Source organism: Rhagoletis pomonella, unplaced genomic scaffold (assembly GCF_013731165.1).
Source record: "Rhagoletis pomonella isolate Grant_MI unplaced genomic scaffold, Rhpom_1.0 Rhpom_scaffold_00004, whole genome shotgun sequence".
Classification (NCBI taxonomy): Eukaryota; Metazoa; Arthropoda; class Insecta; order Diptera; family Tephritidae; genus Rhagoletis; species Rhagoletis pomonella.
Genome location: NW_023458558.1, coordinates 48264942 through 48283249, shown reverse-complemented (window position 1 = coordinate 48283249; position 18308 = coordinate 48264942). Strand labels below are relative to the sequence as shown.

The window sequence follows — 18308 nt, the reverse complement described above, 5'->3', positions numbered from 1 at the left end:
TGGCTCTAGAAAGGTGAAAGCAAGAAAAATAAATAGCCTGAGATGCCCAGAGTAATTAAAGAAGCAGCCTATGTCTGACCACAAAAACAATATACTCGCACAGATAAAGAAGTTATAGAAAGCTGTATGTTTTGAGTTTCTCGGCGAAATTTATAGGCGTGCAAACTAAAACTTAAAAAATTGCATACATTTCAGATGTTTAATTCATGGATATAGAATTTGTTTTTCGATTTTAATTGGCGACATTGGTTGTCGTGAAATTGAATATACTGCCACGTTAGGAATATAAATACTTTTAAGATAATAAACACATTTATGTATGTTAAAAAAAAATGTTAAAATGGCACATATAGGCTATTTAAATAAATTGAGATAGTTATACTTTGTTCAAGAAGTACATAGAATAGACCCTTTACGTAAAAAGCAATTTCGTAAAGTAGAGCACAGAGTCAAGACAATTTGTAATTGACAACACTCAGTTTCTTAAAGAGAATTCTTACGTAGTGCTTTTTATTCGATTAGGTATGCATAGTTAAATTAAGTGGACGAACATGCCAAGTATAAACGTTATAAATCAAAAGTTCATTTGCATAATTTTAAGTAGAGAAGATTATATGAATTAACTCCATTTTAGCAAACAAAATTCTAACAAAAGTCTAAGAAAAATATTAATATGTACCGTGTATAAATCAATCAAGTAAAAACCCTGACTAAACGACAGAAACTTTTAAGAACTTAAGCCTTTTTTTTACTAAGTAAACACTAGACTTCAATAATTTTGAACCAAATGAAATACGGCACCTACAGTGTGATCCAGATACAAATTAGCTTTCTGACATTGAACTGTTTGAAGGCCGCTTGTCAGTTATTATATTGTGAAGTCAAGAACGTCAAGGAACCAAATATTCAGCCCAAGGCGAATTTATATAAGGTGGTGTTGTTTAATCAGCTGTGTGTAGCGTTTGATTGTCAAAATGTTATAGTTTGCTAGAGAGTGAGTGAAAACGTGAGAGTGTTTGCATTTTCTGTCGCCCTTTTTCATTCGGAGAAGAATAGCTGAAATTTGACAATCACCAGCTAAAAGCAAAAACAAAATACAGGTAATTGTTGTATTTGTTGAATCGATACCCCCTTATATGAATTCGCCTTGATTCAGCCTTATCATGAGTTAAATTTTTGTCCGAAATCGTTCATTTTTCACTTTTAGCTTATGTCTATTCAGCAGAATTTCGAAGTGGCTGCTTATAAGGCAAACATTTATTTCATATTCTGGGAAAACGGGTTGATTGAATAGAATGGTTATATGCAAGAGAAGCAGAGGCAGGAGAGCCACATTCTTCAGATACAGATGGTTTTTTGTCAGAACTCTGGCGAGTGAAAATGCCATAAGATAAGTTTAGCTTCAAATCGGCCGCTCCGGATGGTAAAAAATGATGTGATATTTTTTCCTAAAATTGTTACGAGCCAGCTGTACTAGCTGTAAAAGCTTAATTTTTATTAGCATGTGCAACGGCAATATTGAGAAAGAGTTCGCATTGGGCATTCCTCTGGATTTAGACCTCTATAATAAGGAGCTTTCCCTATAACGCTTGGGCCACTGTTAAGCTTTGAGATATCTAAAGTTACCTTTACACGCGTCGATTTTCGTCGTTCAACCAAAATCGACCCGTGTAAATGGCAATTCAACCGTAAAATGTAAATGTTTATCGATTTTACAGTGGGCAGAAATCAGCTAGTGTAAAGGCAGTTTTATAGGCTTCAAATAAATGCGTGGTGGAATGCTACAGTGTTAAGTGAGATAGAAATTGCTGAAGGCAAATGTCTGGACGTTAATGTCCTTATGCTGGCTCTTGACGTTACCCCTCATCTACCACCTAAATGTGCGAAGCCGGCTCCTAAGTGAAAAAGGCTCCTATGAGCCACTTTGCCCATCTCTGCTCAAGACCATGGACTACACAGGGAAAATCATGTAGGTGGAGAGGTTTTACGGCCAATATCAGCCGAAAAGGTGAAATGGCACTAAAGCTTAATTTTCGATTGTTATTTAAATGCCATTTAACTTTCATTGGTTTGCAGATGATTTTTATTTAAATACGCCAAACAAGTGTCCCCACCGTTGCTTGTCCCTTGAATTTGTTGTTGCACTTGTTTGTTTGTTTATATTTACATATGTTAATCAAAAATCTTTAGTTAAATAGCTCATCTGAAATTGGCCCTAAGTCTGTAGAGAAAGACAAGCTGCGCACAAAGCAGTGGTATTATAAGTAAAACTAAAAATTGGTATTTACTTCTATATTTGCATATGTATGTAAGAAAAAAAACTTGTATTTGGACCACCCTTTTTATTAAGTTTAAAACACCAAAATACTAATTTTTCAAATGCCGTCGCCATTAAGGAAAAAAATGAATACTTTGTCAAAAAGAAGAACAAAACTAACTCAACTATTTTATATAAATGTGTGTTTGTACGCAACTAACTAAGAGCGCAATCGTTCATTAAAAAAATAATTGGTGTGAAAATAAAATAGCATTAAGTACAGTTTCAGTAATTGATTGCTTAGATATGTGACAACGTACTTTGCTTTTTAGTTAAAATCTTATAATGCAACCAAGTGTATATTTTTCTTTGATTTTTTTTTTTTTTTCATACTAAAAGTGGGGCTACTGTAAAACTTTGAAACCCCTAGTTGTAGTTTTTGTGTAAGTGTTTTTTTTTTGCAATTTCGTTTTGAATGGAGACGTATAAATTGATTTAATTGCATTTCAGATTTTATACTTAGGAATAAAGTGAAAATCGGAAAACTTATTTCGCATTCTTTAATTAAGTAGGCAAGTAAGAAATTTGCATTTCAGTAAAATACAAGAAGATAAATACTTTAAGTAGTGGCAGTTCATATATTTGAATTTTTTTTCTTTTTTTCGTACTTAAATATATTATAGACACCTTTAGTACGTGTATACGTTTTAAATAAGAGTAGTAAAAAGGTAGTGGTTGGCAAAGTGGGAAAGGCCGGGTGTTAAGTTCTTAAATAGTAAAGTGGTGAGTTAGAAATCAGTTTGAGTGGAGGCGGAGTTGGAAATACTTGAGAGTAACTAGGAGCATTTAAAGAATGAAGGATGTTATTGGGTTGATTCGGGTTGCGGACAGGCGATCATTTTGGACATTCAGGCATTCAGATGGCATAAGTTATAGATAAGTTTGACTCCTTTAAGATTTGTTTTGAATTTTGATAAGGATTTTTGGGCTCGAATTAAGAAGCACACTATCTCATCAAGAGCTCGTCAAAATAACTTTACCTTTCATTCACTAGTTTATCACAAAATGGATTCCTGGGCTGACGTTTCATAATATCAGATTCAGCTTCTTCATAGGCTAACGAAATAGCTGGTACCTATTTGCGATTACACATACATACAGACATATTTTATGACTTTTATTAGATGCATACAAACTTTGTATATAGCAAAAATAATAGAAAATAAATACATAAGTGAACCAAAATTTTATAAAATTATAAATATGTATATGTATAGTAGTAGTGGCCATATGGTATGACATAGCCAGTAGGTATGGATGCACATACATATATATGTAATAACATATGATGCTTGTTTGAGTAGCAATGAAAGGGTTTAAAAAAAAATAAATAAATAAGAAACTTAATAAACGCTTTTAAAAATCTTTGCTGAATCATAGCAGTTCTTTACTTTCTGAGCGAATGTTGAAACACTGCAGATAGAATACGAAGACACACAAGAAGCATTGCTGCTGCCCGAACATTTTGTGTTTAATAGTTATTAAGAAAAAATTAAATTGTAATACCAAAATTGACACGCCGTATATGTAAAACTCTTCATGATACATACATTGTATATTTGTATGCTTTCTTCGAACAAATTTCCTAGGATTTGCTATTTTATATCTGTGTTTGCAAAACAAACAACAAAAAAATAACATCAAATTATACAACTTTCTTTTTAAAAATAACGCATTGCAACAAGTTCTATGGCTATCAATCATAACAATAAAAATAGATCATTTTGTTGCTGATTTCAACTTTACCATTTATAATAATGTATGAAAAAACATAAAATAGTTGCGATTCGCCGTGTTTAATGGTGAAACAGGGAACGACAATGGTGGAACATTTTTTAAATTTTTTTTTCAAAAAACATATTTGCAATACGCACACCAACACGCAATTTACTTTTATACTAAACAACAACCATGTTAGTATGATTAATGAAAATGTGGTGAATGGAGTATTTGAGCAATGGTAAACTAAAAAATAGTAAACAAATTATTTCAAAATTAAACGTACAAATTTGGCGCGCATATGCATGCGTATTAATGTAACAGATCCTATGCGGTATATGTCCAAAAATTAGTTTTGTGAATAATTTGGCAGTAAACGTTGACGCTGTGCGTAGCGCATTATGTATGTAAGCGAACTCTTTAACAAAGAAATTATACAATCTGCAATCCACTTCAAAGTGGCTTTGGTTGAAATTCGCTCGGAAGCGAATTCCAGAACTTGCCTGGATATTCGTAAAATAATTTGTTTGTAATACAAAAGCGTTAGTGTACGTACATATGAGGCTCTTTTTTTTTTGTAAATATGTACATATTAAAAAAATATGACATATGTATATGTTAACAATAGACATCAAAATGGGGCATTATGAATGATTTATTAGTTGACACATTGACAAAAGTGAAATCGGTAAATGTATTATTTTATTTATGCGTCAGAGTTGAGGAACGTATACACATATACACATGTATATATTTTAAATGGTTAATAATTATATTAAGGCGAATTTATATAAGGTGGTGTTACTACTAGGTGTTGAAAAATTTTGTTTGAAAAAAGGAATAACAAATTAAAACATACTCTGCGTATAATTAAGAAAAAATTTTGTTCGTATTTGGTCTTCTGAAGTGGTCGAAAACAACTTTTGTGTATCGATCAGCAGTTTGCACTTATCAATGTATGTACATAAGTACCGGATTTTGGTTTGGTTTTATGCTTCTGCTCCATAACTGAAAAACTTAAATGCATTATTTTTTTAAATGTAATTTAATTAATATAAGATATGCTTTTTGTTTTACATTTTGAAAAGCATCTCACATGTTCTCCCAACTCTAACGCATAAAGTAAATTGCTAGGCAATGCTATTACAATATCTCTTGTTGTTGTGTGTTTTTTTTTTTTGATACAATGTAATGATATGATCTATGCGCACACAAATAAAAACTTAAAAAACCTTAAGCAAGTTTAAAAAAATATATATATAGATCCATGAAAGAAGATCAATTAATGAACAAGACACATTTCTAACTAATAATTTCTAAAATTATATAACAATAATAAGTGTTAATTTTATGAATTATATAAATACATATCGTCGTTTAAAGTACAAAACCTCGTATCGTCTTTCTGCTAAATCGCGTAACTGACATTTTTTACCAAAAATTTGATTTGCTCACACAAGCTCTTGGCTCAATCCTTAACCATTCGTCCGGAAATATACTAGCCGGAAATGCGATTGCTTTTTGAAAAATAGAGCCATTTTGAAATACGCGGTTTTGCATTTGGTTAATTCGCGGTTTTGTACTTTAAAAGACGATATGTATACATACATATGTATGTATAGGGGGTCAAATTAAAATAGTACAAAAACATCACGTAGACACTTAGTAAATGTTACTGACAATGATTTTTATGTAGCTACTTCGTTGACTGACAAATGAAATTATTTTTGGGCGCATAATGACGTTTTTATGTTTGTTCGCATAACTTATAAATTACTTAAAAATACAACAACTGTTGAAGGTTAGTTTAGTTTGCATTTACAAGTACACTTTTTACCACAATGTAGGTGAGTTAAAAATATGAAGAGAAAATACATCGATTATTTACTGAAGAAATAAACAACGATAGTAGGTTAAACGATTGCTAAATTATACATAAAATGAAAAACGAATAACAAAAAATTGTAATCATTCCAGCCTGGAATTATATGGCAGTTCGGATGTGCATTGGTATTTCCTTTTGAAAATTAAAAAAAAAAAATGTTATAAAAAACTCTATTTTTAAAAACCACAGGCATGTTAATCGAGCACGTTAGTATGTTGGGGGACCACTTTTGTTATTTATTATAGGCTTTGCTTAAACAGCATAGGAAATAGCGGTTTTCAATCATTTTTAATTTGGAAGTAAAAGCCAAAAATGTTCCACTAACACTGTATAAAGTATGTAATTAGGAAATTAATGCATCGGCGTAGATTTAATGTTACAACAGAAAAATATACAAATGTAAGGACACAACATAGAAAAATATTGCAGTAAGATAAGGCTCTGTACAAGTTGCCATAAAAGCCAAGTGAAGTTTTGAAAACTGGCCGAGCCTATTTACAATTATTATTGCACTTTGTGAATTATACGACACAAGTTGTGTATAAATATTATGCAGGAAAGATTCTTCTTTCAAATTTGTGCAGATTGAAAACCGCTGTCTTATAAGTATGTATGTAAAAATGCAAAAAAAAAACTTTGACTCAGTTTTTTGCTTGATTTCGGCACCTTGAATTGACTAATTTGTCGTTGAATGGATCACGTGGTGGACGCTTCATAATATCGGCTTCAGCAATCTCGTAAGCCAAGGAAATCGCAGGCACCTAGTTTTATATTTCAACATATATGAACAAAAAAGTCATTTAAATACATGTAGATTTGTAGGTATGCAATTTTGACAAATAAAATAAGAAAAAGGATGTACAAATAAAAATTGCTTACTTTAAATATGATATGTATAGAAAAAATATATATATAGTAAAAAATGGGTTCGGCTTAGACTTAGGCCAAGACCAATTTTACCTTTCATGAAATGAATTTAACAAATCTGTTTTGATCGAACTAAATTGTTCCTAGAACTGAGTGGGTCTCATACGAGAATCGAAACTAAAAAAAATGTATAGCTTCAATCGGGTCGCGATTTATTGTTTTAAAATTTGCATTTTTTATACTGAATTGTTGTGAACAAACTTTTTGATCTGTGTGTCAGATAAGATCCATCAAAAAATAAGAAAAACAGAGAATTATTAAGAATATGTTTTTTTTTTTTTAATTTTGAATCCGAAATATCAGTTTCAATTAAAAGGAAAAAGTACACTGAAAGCCTTCAAGAAAAATGAATTTAAAATGATCAAAATTAAGCGTAATCCTAGTGAGAAATTTTTTCTTTAAAACGCCAGGCTCTCGACAGCTCGCGATATCAAATTCATTTCACAAAAGGTATGCAAATTAGTTGAACTTAGAGATAGTACGAGTATATGGATCACAAAATGTTGATAACCGTAATAGAAGCGCGAAGAGTAATGACGAAATGAGAGATATTTAGCTTACATCTAGTTGATGAACCCTAAATATATTTTTTTTACCTATTAGAGTACTTAAAGCTCTTTAATACACATATATATGCATCATATTTTAGTATTAGTCACAAATGAGTTGAAGATATTGTATTATCAAACCTTAAAATCTATCTGATACAAAAATATTTCGTCGTTTAAAGTACAAAACCGCGTATCGTCTTTCGTCCTGAAATATACTAGGCGGAAATGCGATGAGTGTTTTTACTCTCTAGAAAATAATTTATGCAACCTCACATACGCGGTTTTGCATTATTCTGATACGCGCTTTTGTATTTTGTTGATAAGCGGTTTTGTACTTTAAACGACGATTTATACGTATATTGTAATATTTATAGACCCATGTAACCTAAGGTATTTTATTACATTTATATTTTATAAAACAACATATGTAACATATACATACAGAAATAGTTGAATTAAGCGAGTTTATAGGTATGTATTTAGCACCCTTCCAATACTGAAATAATTCAGCTAAGCAGGTTTGTAGGATATTCTATATTCAGCAGGTTACTTCAACTTCCATTACCCACTTGATGATAGCTTAAATAGCTGCACCGCCGCTAAATAAGACAACTGGTTGACACTCTTTTCCTCGAAAGCTCCAATAACATTCGGTTATTTTTTGTTTTTACATTTATGTTGCTCAAAAGCGCTTTGATCAAGCTTACATAGTATTGCTGGCGTAGCACACATAATTAGAAAAATACAAAACTATCTTACATAATAGCACCTGTTTCCTGCTTATATATAATAGATCTGCAATTTATAACACTTAAAGGCGAGTGTTTTCTAGCGATATTTGGATCTTCTCAGTTGCTGAGGCATTTAGCATAGAAATATATGTATAGTATAGGTGGAAGCCAGGATATCTTCCAACACGTTTTCATGTCGTAGCGTTTTTCATATGATTTTCTAAATTGTATGATAGCAATAATGAAAATGTACTATTTTTCCCATTAAACAAGCTTTAGCCATTGTAGCACGTATAGCTTATAATTATGTACGTCTTCAAGCATTTTTATTTCTATTAATCAAGCCTCTGTTTACCTTTCGTTGACCAGCTTGTCGAACAATGGATTTCGTGGACGTCGCTTCATTATATCCGATTCGGAATCTTCATAGGCAAGTGATATCGCGGGAATCTACAGGATATGTTCGTTGATTTGTGTGTTGAGTTTTGATTTGATTTGCATGGTTGCATTCGTGTGTGTACATCATACAAGGTATATTTTTGTTTTGCATATGTCATATTTAAATTGGTACAAATATATGAAATTACGGTAAATATGACCTACCTAACTATACATTTTGCTTAACTGTTACTATTAAATTTGTTAAAATATTTTTACGTCTTATACCTTTCACTTAATATCTGTATCCTTTCATATTCAGAAATAAGTTGAAAAATTATTATTTCAAACAAACCAGAGAAAATCAAGAAAATCTTAACTAAATCAACTCAATTGGAAAATAATATAAGATTTTTTCGCACAACCACAATAAGAATATATATTTGATTTAGCGGACATTATCACACTTACCATGTCAGTTCCCAAATCGATGCACAAAATGGTAACGGTTCCCAGTGGCAGTGGTATGTCGCAAAGGATGAAAGCCAAGAATGGTGAAATTTCGGGAATGTTAGAGGTGAGTGTGTAAGCAATGGATTTCTTTAAGTTATCGAAAATCAGTCGACCCTCTTCAACACCAGTCACAATCGAAGCGAAGTTATCATCGAGCAAAATCATGTCAGCAGCCTAAACGGCATTGAAATATCGTTATATCACACTCTCTTATTTTATATTATAAGTACATATGTATATATGTATAAAAACATTTTTCTTAAATTCCCCAAGATTTCTACGCTCAGCAGGATTGCACCCCTCTTCACATCACTCACCTGCTTGGACACATCAGAGCCGGCTATACCCATAGCAACACCAATATCAGCCTTCTTCAACGCCGGAGAATCATTTACACCGTCACCGGTCACAGCCACAATAGCACCCATACGTTGGCAACCCTCTACAATAATCAGCTTTTGCTGAGGCGAGGTACGTGCGAACACGATCTCAGTGTGATAGCGTAGAATTTCATCCAACTGTTCGGGTGTAACATCACGTAATTCAGCACCATGCACAACAGCTGCCTTGGCTTCACGTGGGTTAACTTCCGAGACAGGGATATTCAAACGCTGTGCGATATCCTCAACAGTTTCATTGCCCTCCGAAATGATACCCACCGATTTGGCAATAGCTTTGGCAGTGATCGGGTGATCACCAGTCACCATAATAACCTTAATACCAGCTGAACGGCATTTAGCGACGGCATCGGGTACAGCAGCACGCGGGGGATCAATCATGGACATAAGACCAACGAAACGCAAGTTGTCAATGGGGAAGTTCACGTCGTCGGTGTTGAATTTAAAGCCAGTGGGATATTTATCGGAGGGCAGCATAAAGTCGCAGAAACCGAGCACACGCTCACCCAAACCACCAAGTTCCATATACGCATTATTGAAAGCCTCTTTCATCTCTTCATCCAATACTTTTTCCTTTCCGTTAATGAAAATAGTCGCGCAGCGTTCAAGGATACGTTCAGGAGCACCCTTCATGACAAGCAAATAGCGAGGATCGCTGGGATCTTCGGTTTCATGGATGGAGACTTGGTATTTATTGGTGGAATTGAATGGAATTTCAGCAATTTTGCGGTTACGTTTACGGATATTCATCACATCACCGAGCGCCAATTCCATGCACTTAAGCAGCGCAGCCTCGGAGGCATCACCGCTAACTTCTTTCTTCAAAATTGGTACACCTTCTTGACCGCCCTTAAATTCAGCACGATTACAGAGGGTAGCAATGCGAGAGAGCGCCTTGAAGCCAGGGCTGGTTCTATCGTATTGCACACCCGACTGATCTTCAGTTGTATCGGCCTCAATAATTTGGTTATCGAACCACATATGGGCGACGGTCATACGATTTTGGGTGAGGGTGCCGGTCTTATCGGAGCAAATAGTTGAGGTTGATCCCAGAGTTTCGACAGCTTCCAAATTCTTTACCAAGCAATTCTTCGATGCCATACGTTTGGCAGTCAGTGTCAGACACACGGTCACAGTGGCTAGCAGACCTTCAGGCACGTTCGCTACAATAATACCAATCAAGAAAATGACAGCATCCAACCAATGGTAGCCCAAGATGAAGGCGATGACGAAGAAAGTCACACCCAGGAACACAGCGACACCGGTGATCAAGTGAATGAAGTGGTGAATTTCCTTAGCGATGGGAGTCTCGCCAGTATCCAAACCAGAAGCCAAGCCAGCAATACGACCCATCACAGTGTGATCACCACAGCTGATGACGACACCTTTGGCGGTACCCTCGACAGCGTTGGTAGAAAAGAAAGCCAAGTTTTTAGTTTCCAATGGATTTTCGTGTGTGAACTCAGGACCACGTGATTGTGGCTCCGATTCGCCAGTCAACGATGAGTTGTCCACTTTGAAGTTGCGCGCCTCAATGATACGTATATCAGCGGGAATACGATCACCGAACTTCACTTCAACCACATCACCCAACACTAAGTCTTCGGCGCGTAAGGTAAGCTTTTCACCTTCACGAATGACAGTGGCAAATTGGGGCACCATGTTTTTGAACGATTCCATAATCTTTGAACTTTTCGATTCCTGCGAGGAGAAAAGCGGAATTAAAGTACATATGTATTTATCAAATGTCAATCTTTGCCATCTACCTGATAGTATGAGAAGATACCAGTAACTATAACTACAGCCGAAAGCACAATACCCAAGTACAAGTTATCGTCCGAGGGCTCCTCGCTAGTACTGGCCTGAATGGAATAGGCCACGAAGCAGAGTATAGCACCGATCCACAGCAGCATGGCGAAACCGCCGAATAGATTCTTACAGAATTTTACCCATTCAGGTGTTTGTTTGGGTGGTGTGAGCGCATTCGGACCATCTCGTTCTAGATTCTCCTTGGCCTTAGCGTGACTTAGACCCTGGTAGGAGTAGACAAAATTAAATATTTGGCATTTGTTCGTTCGCTTGATTCTCTTACATTCTCTGGATGCGTCTGAAATCGCTGATAGAGCTCCTCAGGAGTGATTTTATGAAAATCGATATCTAACTCCTGTTTGAGATCATCAAGATTCTCCTTCTTTTGCGGTTTAGGTGGCATCCTGCGTTTTGACTGTGGGAGGAAAGAGGGAATATATATATATACACACATGTTTGAGAGTAAAAAGGCAGAGATATAGAAGGATTTTCAAAACAATTTCCGCCCCAACACCACTGAAGAAAATGTCCAAGGAAACCGATTGTTTAATCTACATTTTATTTTTTATTTTTTATTGTTTCACTTCATGCCTGCTGTTGTGTTATTTACTTCTTAACGCGCTTTACTGTATGTATGCCTGTGTGTGTAGATGTTCTTCCTCGAAGCACTTTGTGGCCAACGAAATGTAGATTGAAATAACGTCAATTGTTAGGTTTTAGTTAAGTAGATTTATTGTTTACTGAACCAATACCGTTAATTTTAGCCAGAGGCTAGTGGATTAATGTATTTTCGATAAAAAAAGTACCTTTAATTACACGCCTAGCATGATGTTAAATGTGTTTCAACTATACAATATATGTATGTACATCCATGCATATAATATAACAAATAACTGTATTTTTTGGGGAAAGCTACACTACTTACTTACCACGAATTGACATGCATATGCTGTTAAGAAAGCGATTAAAGCATGTTAGTATAATGTAACGATAGTCAAAATGGATTTTAGTAAGTATGTACATAGGGATTAAGCAAATTGATGAATGGATTAGGAAATAAAATTCAAAATAAAGAAAGGCACACCAAAATTTGATTGGTTAATAAGAGAAGTAAATATTTTCATTAAAATAAGTATAATACAGTACAAGAGAAGCTATAGAGCATGATACAATAAATAAATATTTGCTCACTAGTGACATTAGAACTTTGACCACTACTTATTTATGTACAGCAATACAAAATGTGTATTAAACATTTTCATTTTTGAAAGTGTTGTCTTTTCTTTACATTTCAATCGGTTACTACAACTATGTGCAGCAAGATTTCCCTATTACAATAAATTGTTGGCTATTTGCGCCTTTTTTAATTAGTAACACACGTCAGCGAGTCAATCAGACAACCAGCCTGCAAGCTAGTCAGTGAAATAGCGGTGCGATGATGCTGAACGCCCACACATTCGCCACCTGCTTGCATCCGAAAACAAAATAAAATCGCTCAGACGCGACAGTTGCAATGTGCCAATGTTTTGCATTTATTTATAAGTTAAGAAAGAAAAGGTAAAGCTAATGAAACGGGCGCGGAGAAATAAAGAAATATGGCAGTAAAAACTGCCCACAGTTGACTTTTGGGTAATACATTGGCAGGTGGAACGTTGACGACGGTGTTGAGGTGCAAACTAGCAAACTATGGAAAACGGGGTATTTTTAGGATAAGTTCAATGAAATTTTGTTTTTTCGGTAATTAAAATGTTTCACTTCTTTTACTTGATGATACAAAAAAAGAAGGTAGTTTCAGTTCAAAATTTTTGTCAAAAAAAAAATAAGTTTTTGAAGTTTCATAACTTGTACAAAATTATGAGCTACTTTGCCACATTGATAGCAATCAAACATTACATTAGAGGATTTAAGGTTGCGTGTGGGAAATGTTCTGTTATTTGTACAATGATTTTTTGGTGGGTGAGTCATCCTGCACCTCCCTGCCCCTTCTGCAGGCGCTCAGAGGCCCATTTCAAAATGGGGTAAAATTGGCATTTTCGCAAGGAAAAATTAAACTCGTGTTAGGCCATCAGCAGTATTTTTGGACAACGCTCGCTTCTTCGTTGGTGGCCTTCGGCTGCACTAGAAAAAAATTACGTCATCAGTTCAACTCCGGTTACGCCATCCACAGTATTTTTGCGCCAACATCGCAGCGCCACATCTTTATCAGAAAATTCCGAGAATCCAAAAAGAGCTCCCTCTTCCACGGATAACGGTACATCGTTTCGAGGTATAAAAAAAATGTATTATATTCGAAACTTTGCACAAGTGTAGATACCCAATTCTTCCAATTTGGAAACGCGCAAGACTTTTCTTTGAATATTATCATCCAACTTCACAAACTTTTGTTTTTACTTTTTCAAGAAACAAAAATTTTGCTGCTAGTGAATCTGGTAGCATGATTTTAGTTAAATGTCATAAACTTGCTAAAAGTCAAGTGGTCGGCAACAACAACGAATGTCAATAAATGAACCTACCCTCTATTATTGTATCATGGGCTCTCACCACTCACACTCTTCATATGGCATATGTGCCACCAATGTCAACGACAAACAACAGAAGGAAATCAAAATTTTCGTCAAAATATGTATTTTAAATATAAATAAAATTTACAAGACGAAATGAAAGATGGGCAAATGAAAACGCGTCACTGAAGTCACAAGCAGAATTAGTTGAGAAATACGAATGTTTATAAATAAAAACAGAAAATAGAAATAAAATTAATTTCTTCAAAACGTAAGCGCTTTTTCGTAAGAACTATAGACAACTACGTAGCCGATGCATATGTACATAAAATAAAAATAGAGGGGTTTACAGTAGCAAAGCCCTTTTTTGAGTAACAATAAAAATAAAAATAGCAAAAATCGAAAACAATTTTGTTAGTAGTATGTTTTATTAAAATTAATATTAAAAATACACAAACATTTAAATATACATATAGACAATTTTACGGAAAAAAAATATATGTATGTAGTACAGTAACAATAATTTGTGTACCGATTTTAGTAGAAAATTTTTACTAAAATATAAGAACCAGATACTCGCGCTAAAAGAAAAATTTGAATACAAAAAGGCATGTAAAAGAGATGTATGTTAAAATACATACATTCATACATATGTAGATATACAGTGAACTCAAACAAGTGTTCCTGTGTTGATTTTTTTTTTAATATTCACAATGTTTTTCAACTTAAATTTTGATTGTTTTTTTTCTATAGAAATATTTTCCAGACTTTAGCCCAAGCCATATAAATCAAAGGTTCAAACTATACAAAATTTAAACAAATTTTCATCAAAATTTTGAGCTTTTTAATTTTAGTCTGACGAAGTGCAAGTTTCAATCTGCTAAAAATCGCGTTGGTGTTTAATAATATTTTTTGTTTTTTTCTGTGACGGTATTTTTTAAACAGGGACCAAAAATAACTGTTATCTCGAATTTACAAATTGAAAACGTTGCCTGAATTCTGAAATTTAACGAAAACATTGTTTCATAACAGTTAATAGATGAGAAATATTTTTTCCGTTGCTTGTAAGAGTGTTTTCCAACGTTTATTTTTTACGTTGCTCGATAACAGTTATTGCCCAACGTTTATTTTTTACGTTGCTTGAAAACAGTTATTGCCCGACGAATACTTTTACATTATCTGATAACAGTTATTTCACTCTCTCACTTTTATTCATCGTCTTTATCTTATTCTCCATCTTCATCTTCATCAATATCCTAATCTTACAACGTTTATCAAACAACGTAAAAAATAAACGTTGTAAAATAACTCTTATCCAGCAACGTAAAAAATAAACGTTGGGAAATAACTCTTATCGACGAAATAAAAAATAGTTCTCATCTAATAACTGTTATGGAGCAACGTTTTTGCTATAAAACTTATAACTGTTATGTCCCTGTTTTTTATACTTTTAACAATTTTAACTAACATTAAATTCTTATGAAATAAAACGCGCAACAAAATTTCAAAAAGTCAACGCCAGTTTTTTAAATTTAACTTGTTATATTAAAAAAAAACCACATAAGCCGTCGCCGAAAAAACTTATTAAAAACTTGCACTTCATCAGACTAAAATTTTATGGGCTCTAAAACTGCATATCCAAAATATTGCAGAATTCGAATTAAAAAGCGCGAAATTTAAAAAAAAATTACTGAACAAATAGAAAAAAAATTGTGAATATTAAAAAAAAAATACACGTGAACACTTATTTGAGTTGCTGTACTACATCAGTGTTCACGCTTCGTACTGGCATGTTTTGATAATTTAATTTCCTTTTCTTTAATTTTAACTATTCTTTTTTATAAAAACACAATTAATTCTGTGTATAACCAAACCCATTCTAATTATCTACAAAAATTATAAAAAAATTGACCGAAATATCAAAATTTTTGATTCTACACATAAAACTGCATACTCGAAAGTTTTCTAAATATTCTGGAAAAAAATTAAAATTCTTATGAAAATTTGTTCAATTTTTATGCATTTTATAGAAAGTTTGAAACTTTGATTTTAATAGTTTTTGTTGTATAATTAACCATATTTTTATTTAAAAAAAAAATATCAAAATTAAATAAAAGGATTTAAAATTGTCAAAACATGTTGATAGGTTGCACAGTGTAACGTCCACATACAAACTGCGGCCAAAAATAGCTGAAATTTGGTACGTGGCGTAGAGTATGAAGATTTTTGGAGAATAAAATTAGCAATGCAAATGTTGAAATCCGGCTGCAGATTTAAAAAAAATAAGCTTACTAAAAATTAGTGCTAGTTATGATTTTTATTGGTAGAATGAAAATGATTCTCAAACTCAGACTACAACCAACATTTTTCGTTAAGTGCCGGGTGTGTCAATTGAAGTGATACCCAAAATTCAACTAGCAAGTATGGAATGCACACACCATAATTTCTAATCTATTCAAATTTTGTGTAGTTTCTTTTTACTGTATAACGCTGACAGAGTGTGATGTGCATCGATCATCATCGATAAAAAAAAAATTGGGCATTGAGAGAGCATAAAACTGAATGAAATGCAGCTGCGCTTCAATGGGTCTAAATTCAATCAACCAACCAACAAATTCGTCGATGACAGAGAGAAATTTCGCATAAGTTCTATGAAAAAATGTGGAGACTTTTATGAACGTAGATGATATTTGTTATACAATGTTGATAAAAATCGGTTTACTTAACATTTTAGGACACTCTCCTCCTATAAAAAAAAAAAATTAGAAAAATAAATATGTAAATGTCTAGAATACCTAAATTCCCTTTAGCTGTTAGTAACATTTTTCTAGATTACTCTGTTTCAAGTCATATGGCAAAGGCCGAAAGGAATGCTTATATTGTTAAATGACCAAAAATTGGACTTTTATCCTTTCTATTCCAAACAGGTAAGTTGTTTACTGTGTAACGAATCTGATTAATGGTTTTTTCTGACTAAGTTACCACGCTTTTTAAATTTGGTTTGAACATCGTAGTTCCACTGTGCGCCGATATCCACCAACTTGAGACTACTGGGTTATGTCATTTGGAGTTTTTAAAGGCGGCAGAGTCTTATAGCAATAAATATACTTCGTTAAAAAAGTTTAAGCCTGCGGAAGACTTAAAATTTCAGTAAAATGTAAAGAGGGATGGATGGATTTCTCACATACACATTTCCAATGAATAATACAGTATTAAACTACATAACGGTTTCCTTTTTAGCAACTCTAAAACTATTAAAGAATAACGTTGTCTAATCATTAGAGAGATCGGCGACACTTCAATTAGCATACCCGGTAGTATTTATATACAAATGAATGTACTTACAATGTCGTCGTATAAATACATGTGTAAGTATAGACAAACAGATACTACGTGTTTTGTATATAATTATAAATATGACAAGTGCACTTAAATTATTACGTACATATGTACGTAAATATGAGTGTAAGTATCTATGTAAATATGTACATATGTATGGATGTATGTATGTATGTATGTGAATATTTACCTTCAAGTGTCCATCGGCTGTACGATTATCGTCATCGGTTGGTATAACCGTGGCAAAACGATAAGAGTCTGCTCTCCCATGCTAAAGAATCGGTGGAACAAATTTTTTGTGTACAACAAATTACAATTATAGACAAGACAGGAACATTGTGATGTAGCATTGGACAAACGAGCACAAAAAACGTAACAACGTAAAAGCGTAATACGTAACGTAACGCAATGAAATGTAAGGCGAGCATGAAGGAAAATGGAAAAAATAAGAAGAAAATACATATAAAATATTTTATGAAATGTATTGACAACTTGTATACAAATGTAGCGTTAGGCGCATTTAATGTATGTAGGTCGGTAGGTAGGTAGGCATATAAATTCTGGCTGCTAATAAGCGGAAAGAATATATCTATATACTAAATATACATATGTATTTAACATAAGTAGAAGTACATGCAATTCTTTATATATGTAGTTATAAGCAAGAATCTACGAGTAACATAACATAACATAACATACACATATATTTGTATGCTTAAAATAGAGACAATAAATATCGCATATATGTAGGTATGTAAAGTTCTTATATAGTATTGCAAATATTTTTTGAATCTAAAAGTTTCACACAAAAATCGATTAGCACTCCAACTTCGGTATTTGTGTACATCAAGTAGAACTAAGTAGGTCAACGTAACACAGACTTACCTTTAGTTAGTACGTTACTAAGCAAACGCCTAACAGCAGTAGAAAGTCAAGAATAATGTCAACTTGCAATCGATATCACTGGAAGGCCACTCTAAGGTACATACTGGAATACTGGAATAAATCGAGCATTCAGTATTTAGTTGAACGGAAATCGCGGCATTGGAATGCTTTCGAGACAAGTAGCCAAAACCTAATTTCCAGTCGCGTGCCATACTAGGGTACAGGGCTACTACGTATGCATGTACATATGTATGTATGTAGGAAGATGCTTTGTCTATCTCTGCACTGTTTCATCAAGAGTGGGTGGTTGAACATGTCAATGATGATGGCAGCAAAATGATTTTCACTGACGAGC

General features: G+C 33.5%; 1 protein-coding gene across 8 annotated transcripts in view; it reads right to left on the bottom strand.

Annotated features, from left to right (window-relative positions):
• The window catches only part of LOC118737681 (sodium/potassium-transporting ATPase subunit alpha), a 105242-nt gene that overhangs the window by 13221 nt on the left and 73713 nt on the right, over positions 1-18308 (bottom strand). For 3 of the 8 annotated variants that reach the window (XM_036468371.1, XM_036468373.1, XM_036468374.1), the window contains 6 exons: positions 17259-17339; positions 11512-11643; positions 11186-11452; positions 9339-11120; positions 8980-9195; positions 6588-6682 (listed from right to left, as the gene is read on the bottom strand). In XM_036468371.1, the coding sequence (XP_036324264.1) occupies positions 6588-6682; positions 8980-9195; positions 9339-11120; positions 11186-11452; positions 11512-11643; positions 17259-17339 (2573 nt within the window). Of the gene's footprint in view, positions 1-3297; positions 3393-6587; positions 6683-8485; positions 8581-8979; positions 9196-9338; positions 11121-11185; positions 11453-11511; positions 11644-17258; positions 17340-18308 lie in introns of all 8 variants that reach the window. The other 5 variants (XM_036468375.1, XM_036468376.1, XM_036468372.1 and 2 more) reach the window with 4 other exon arrangements.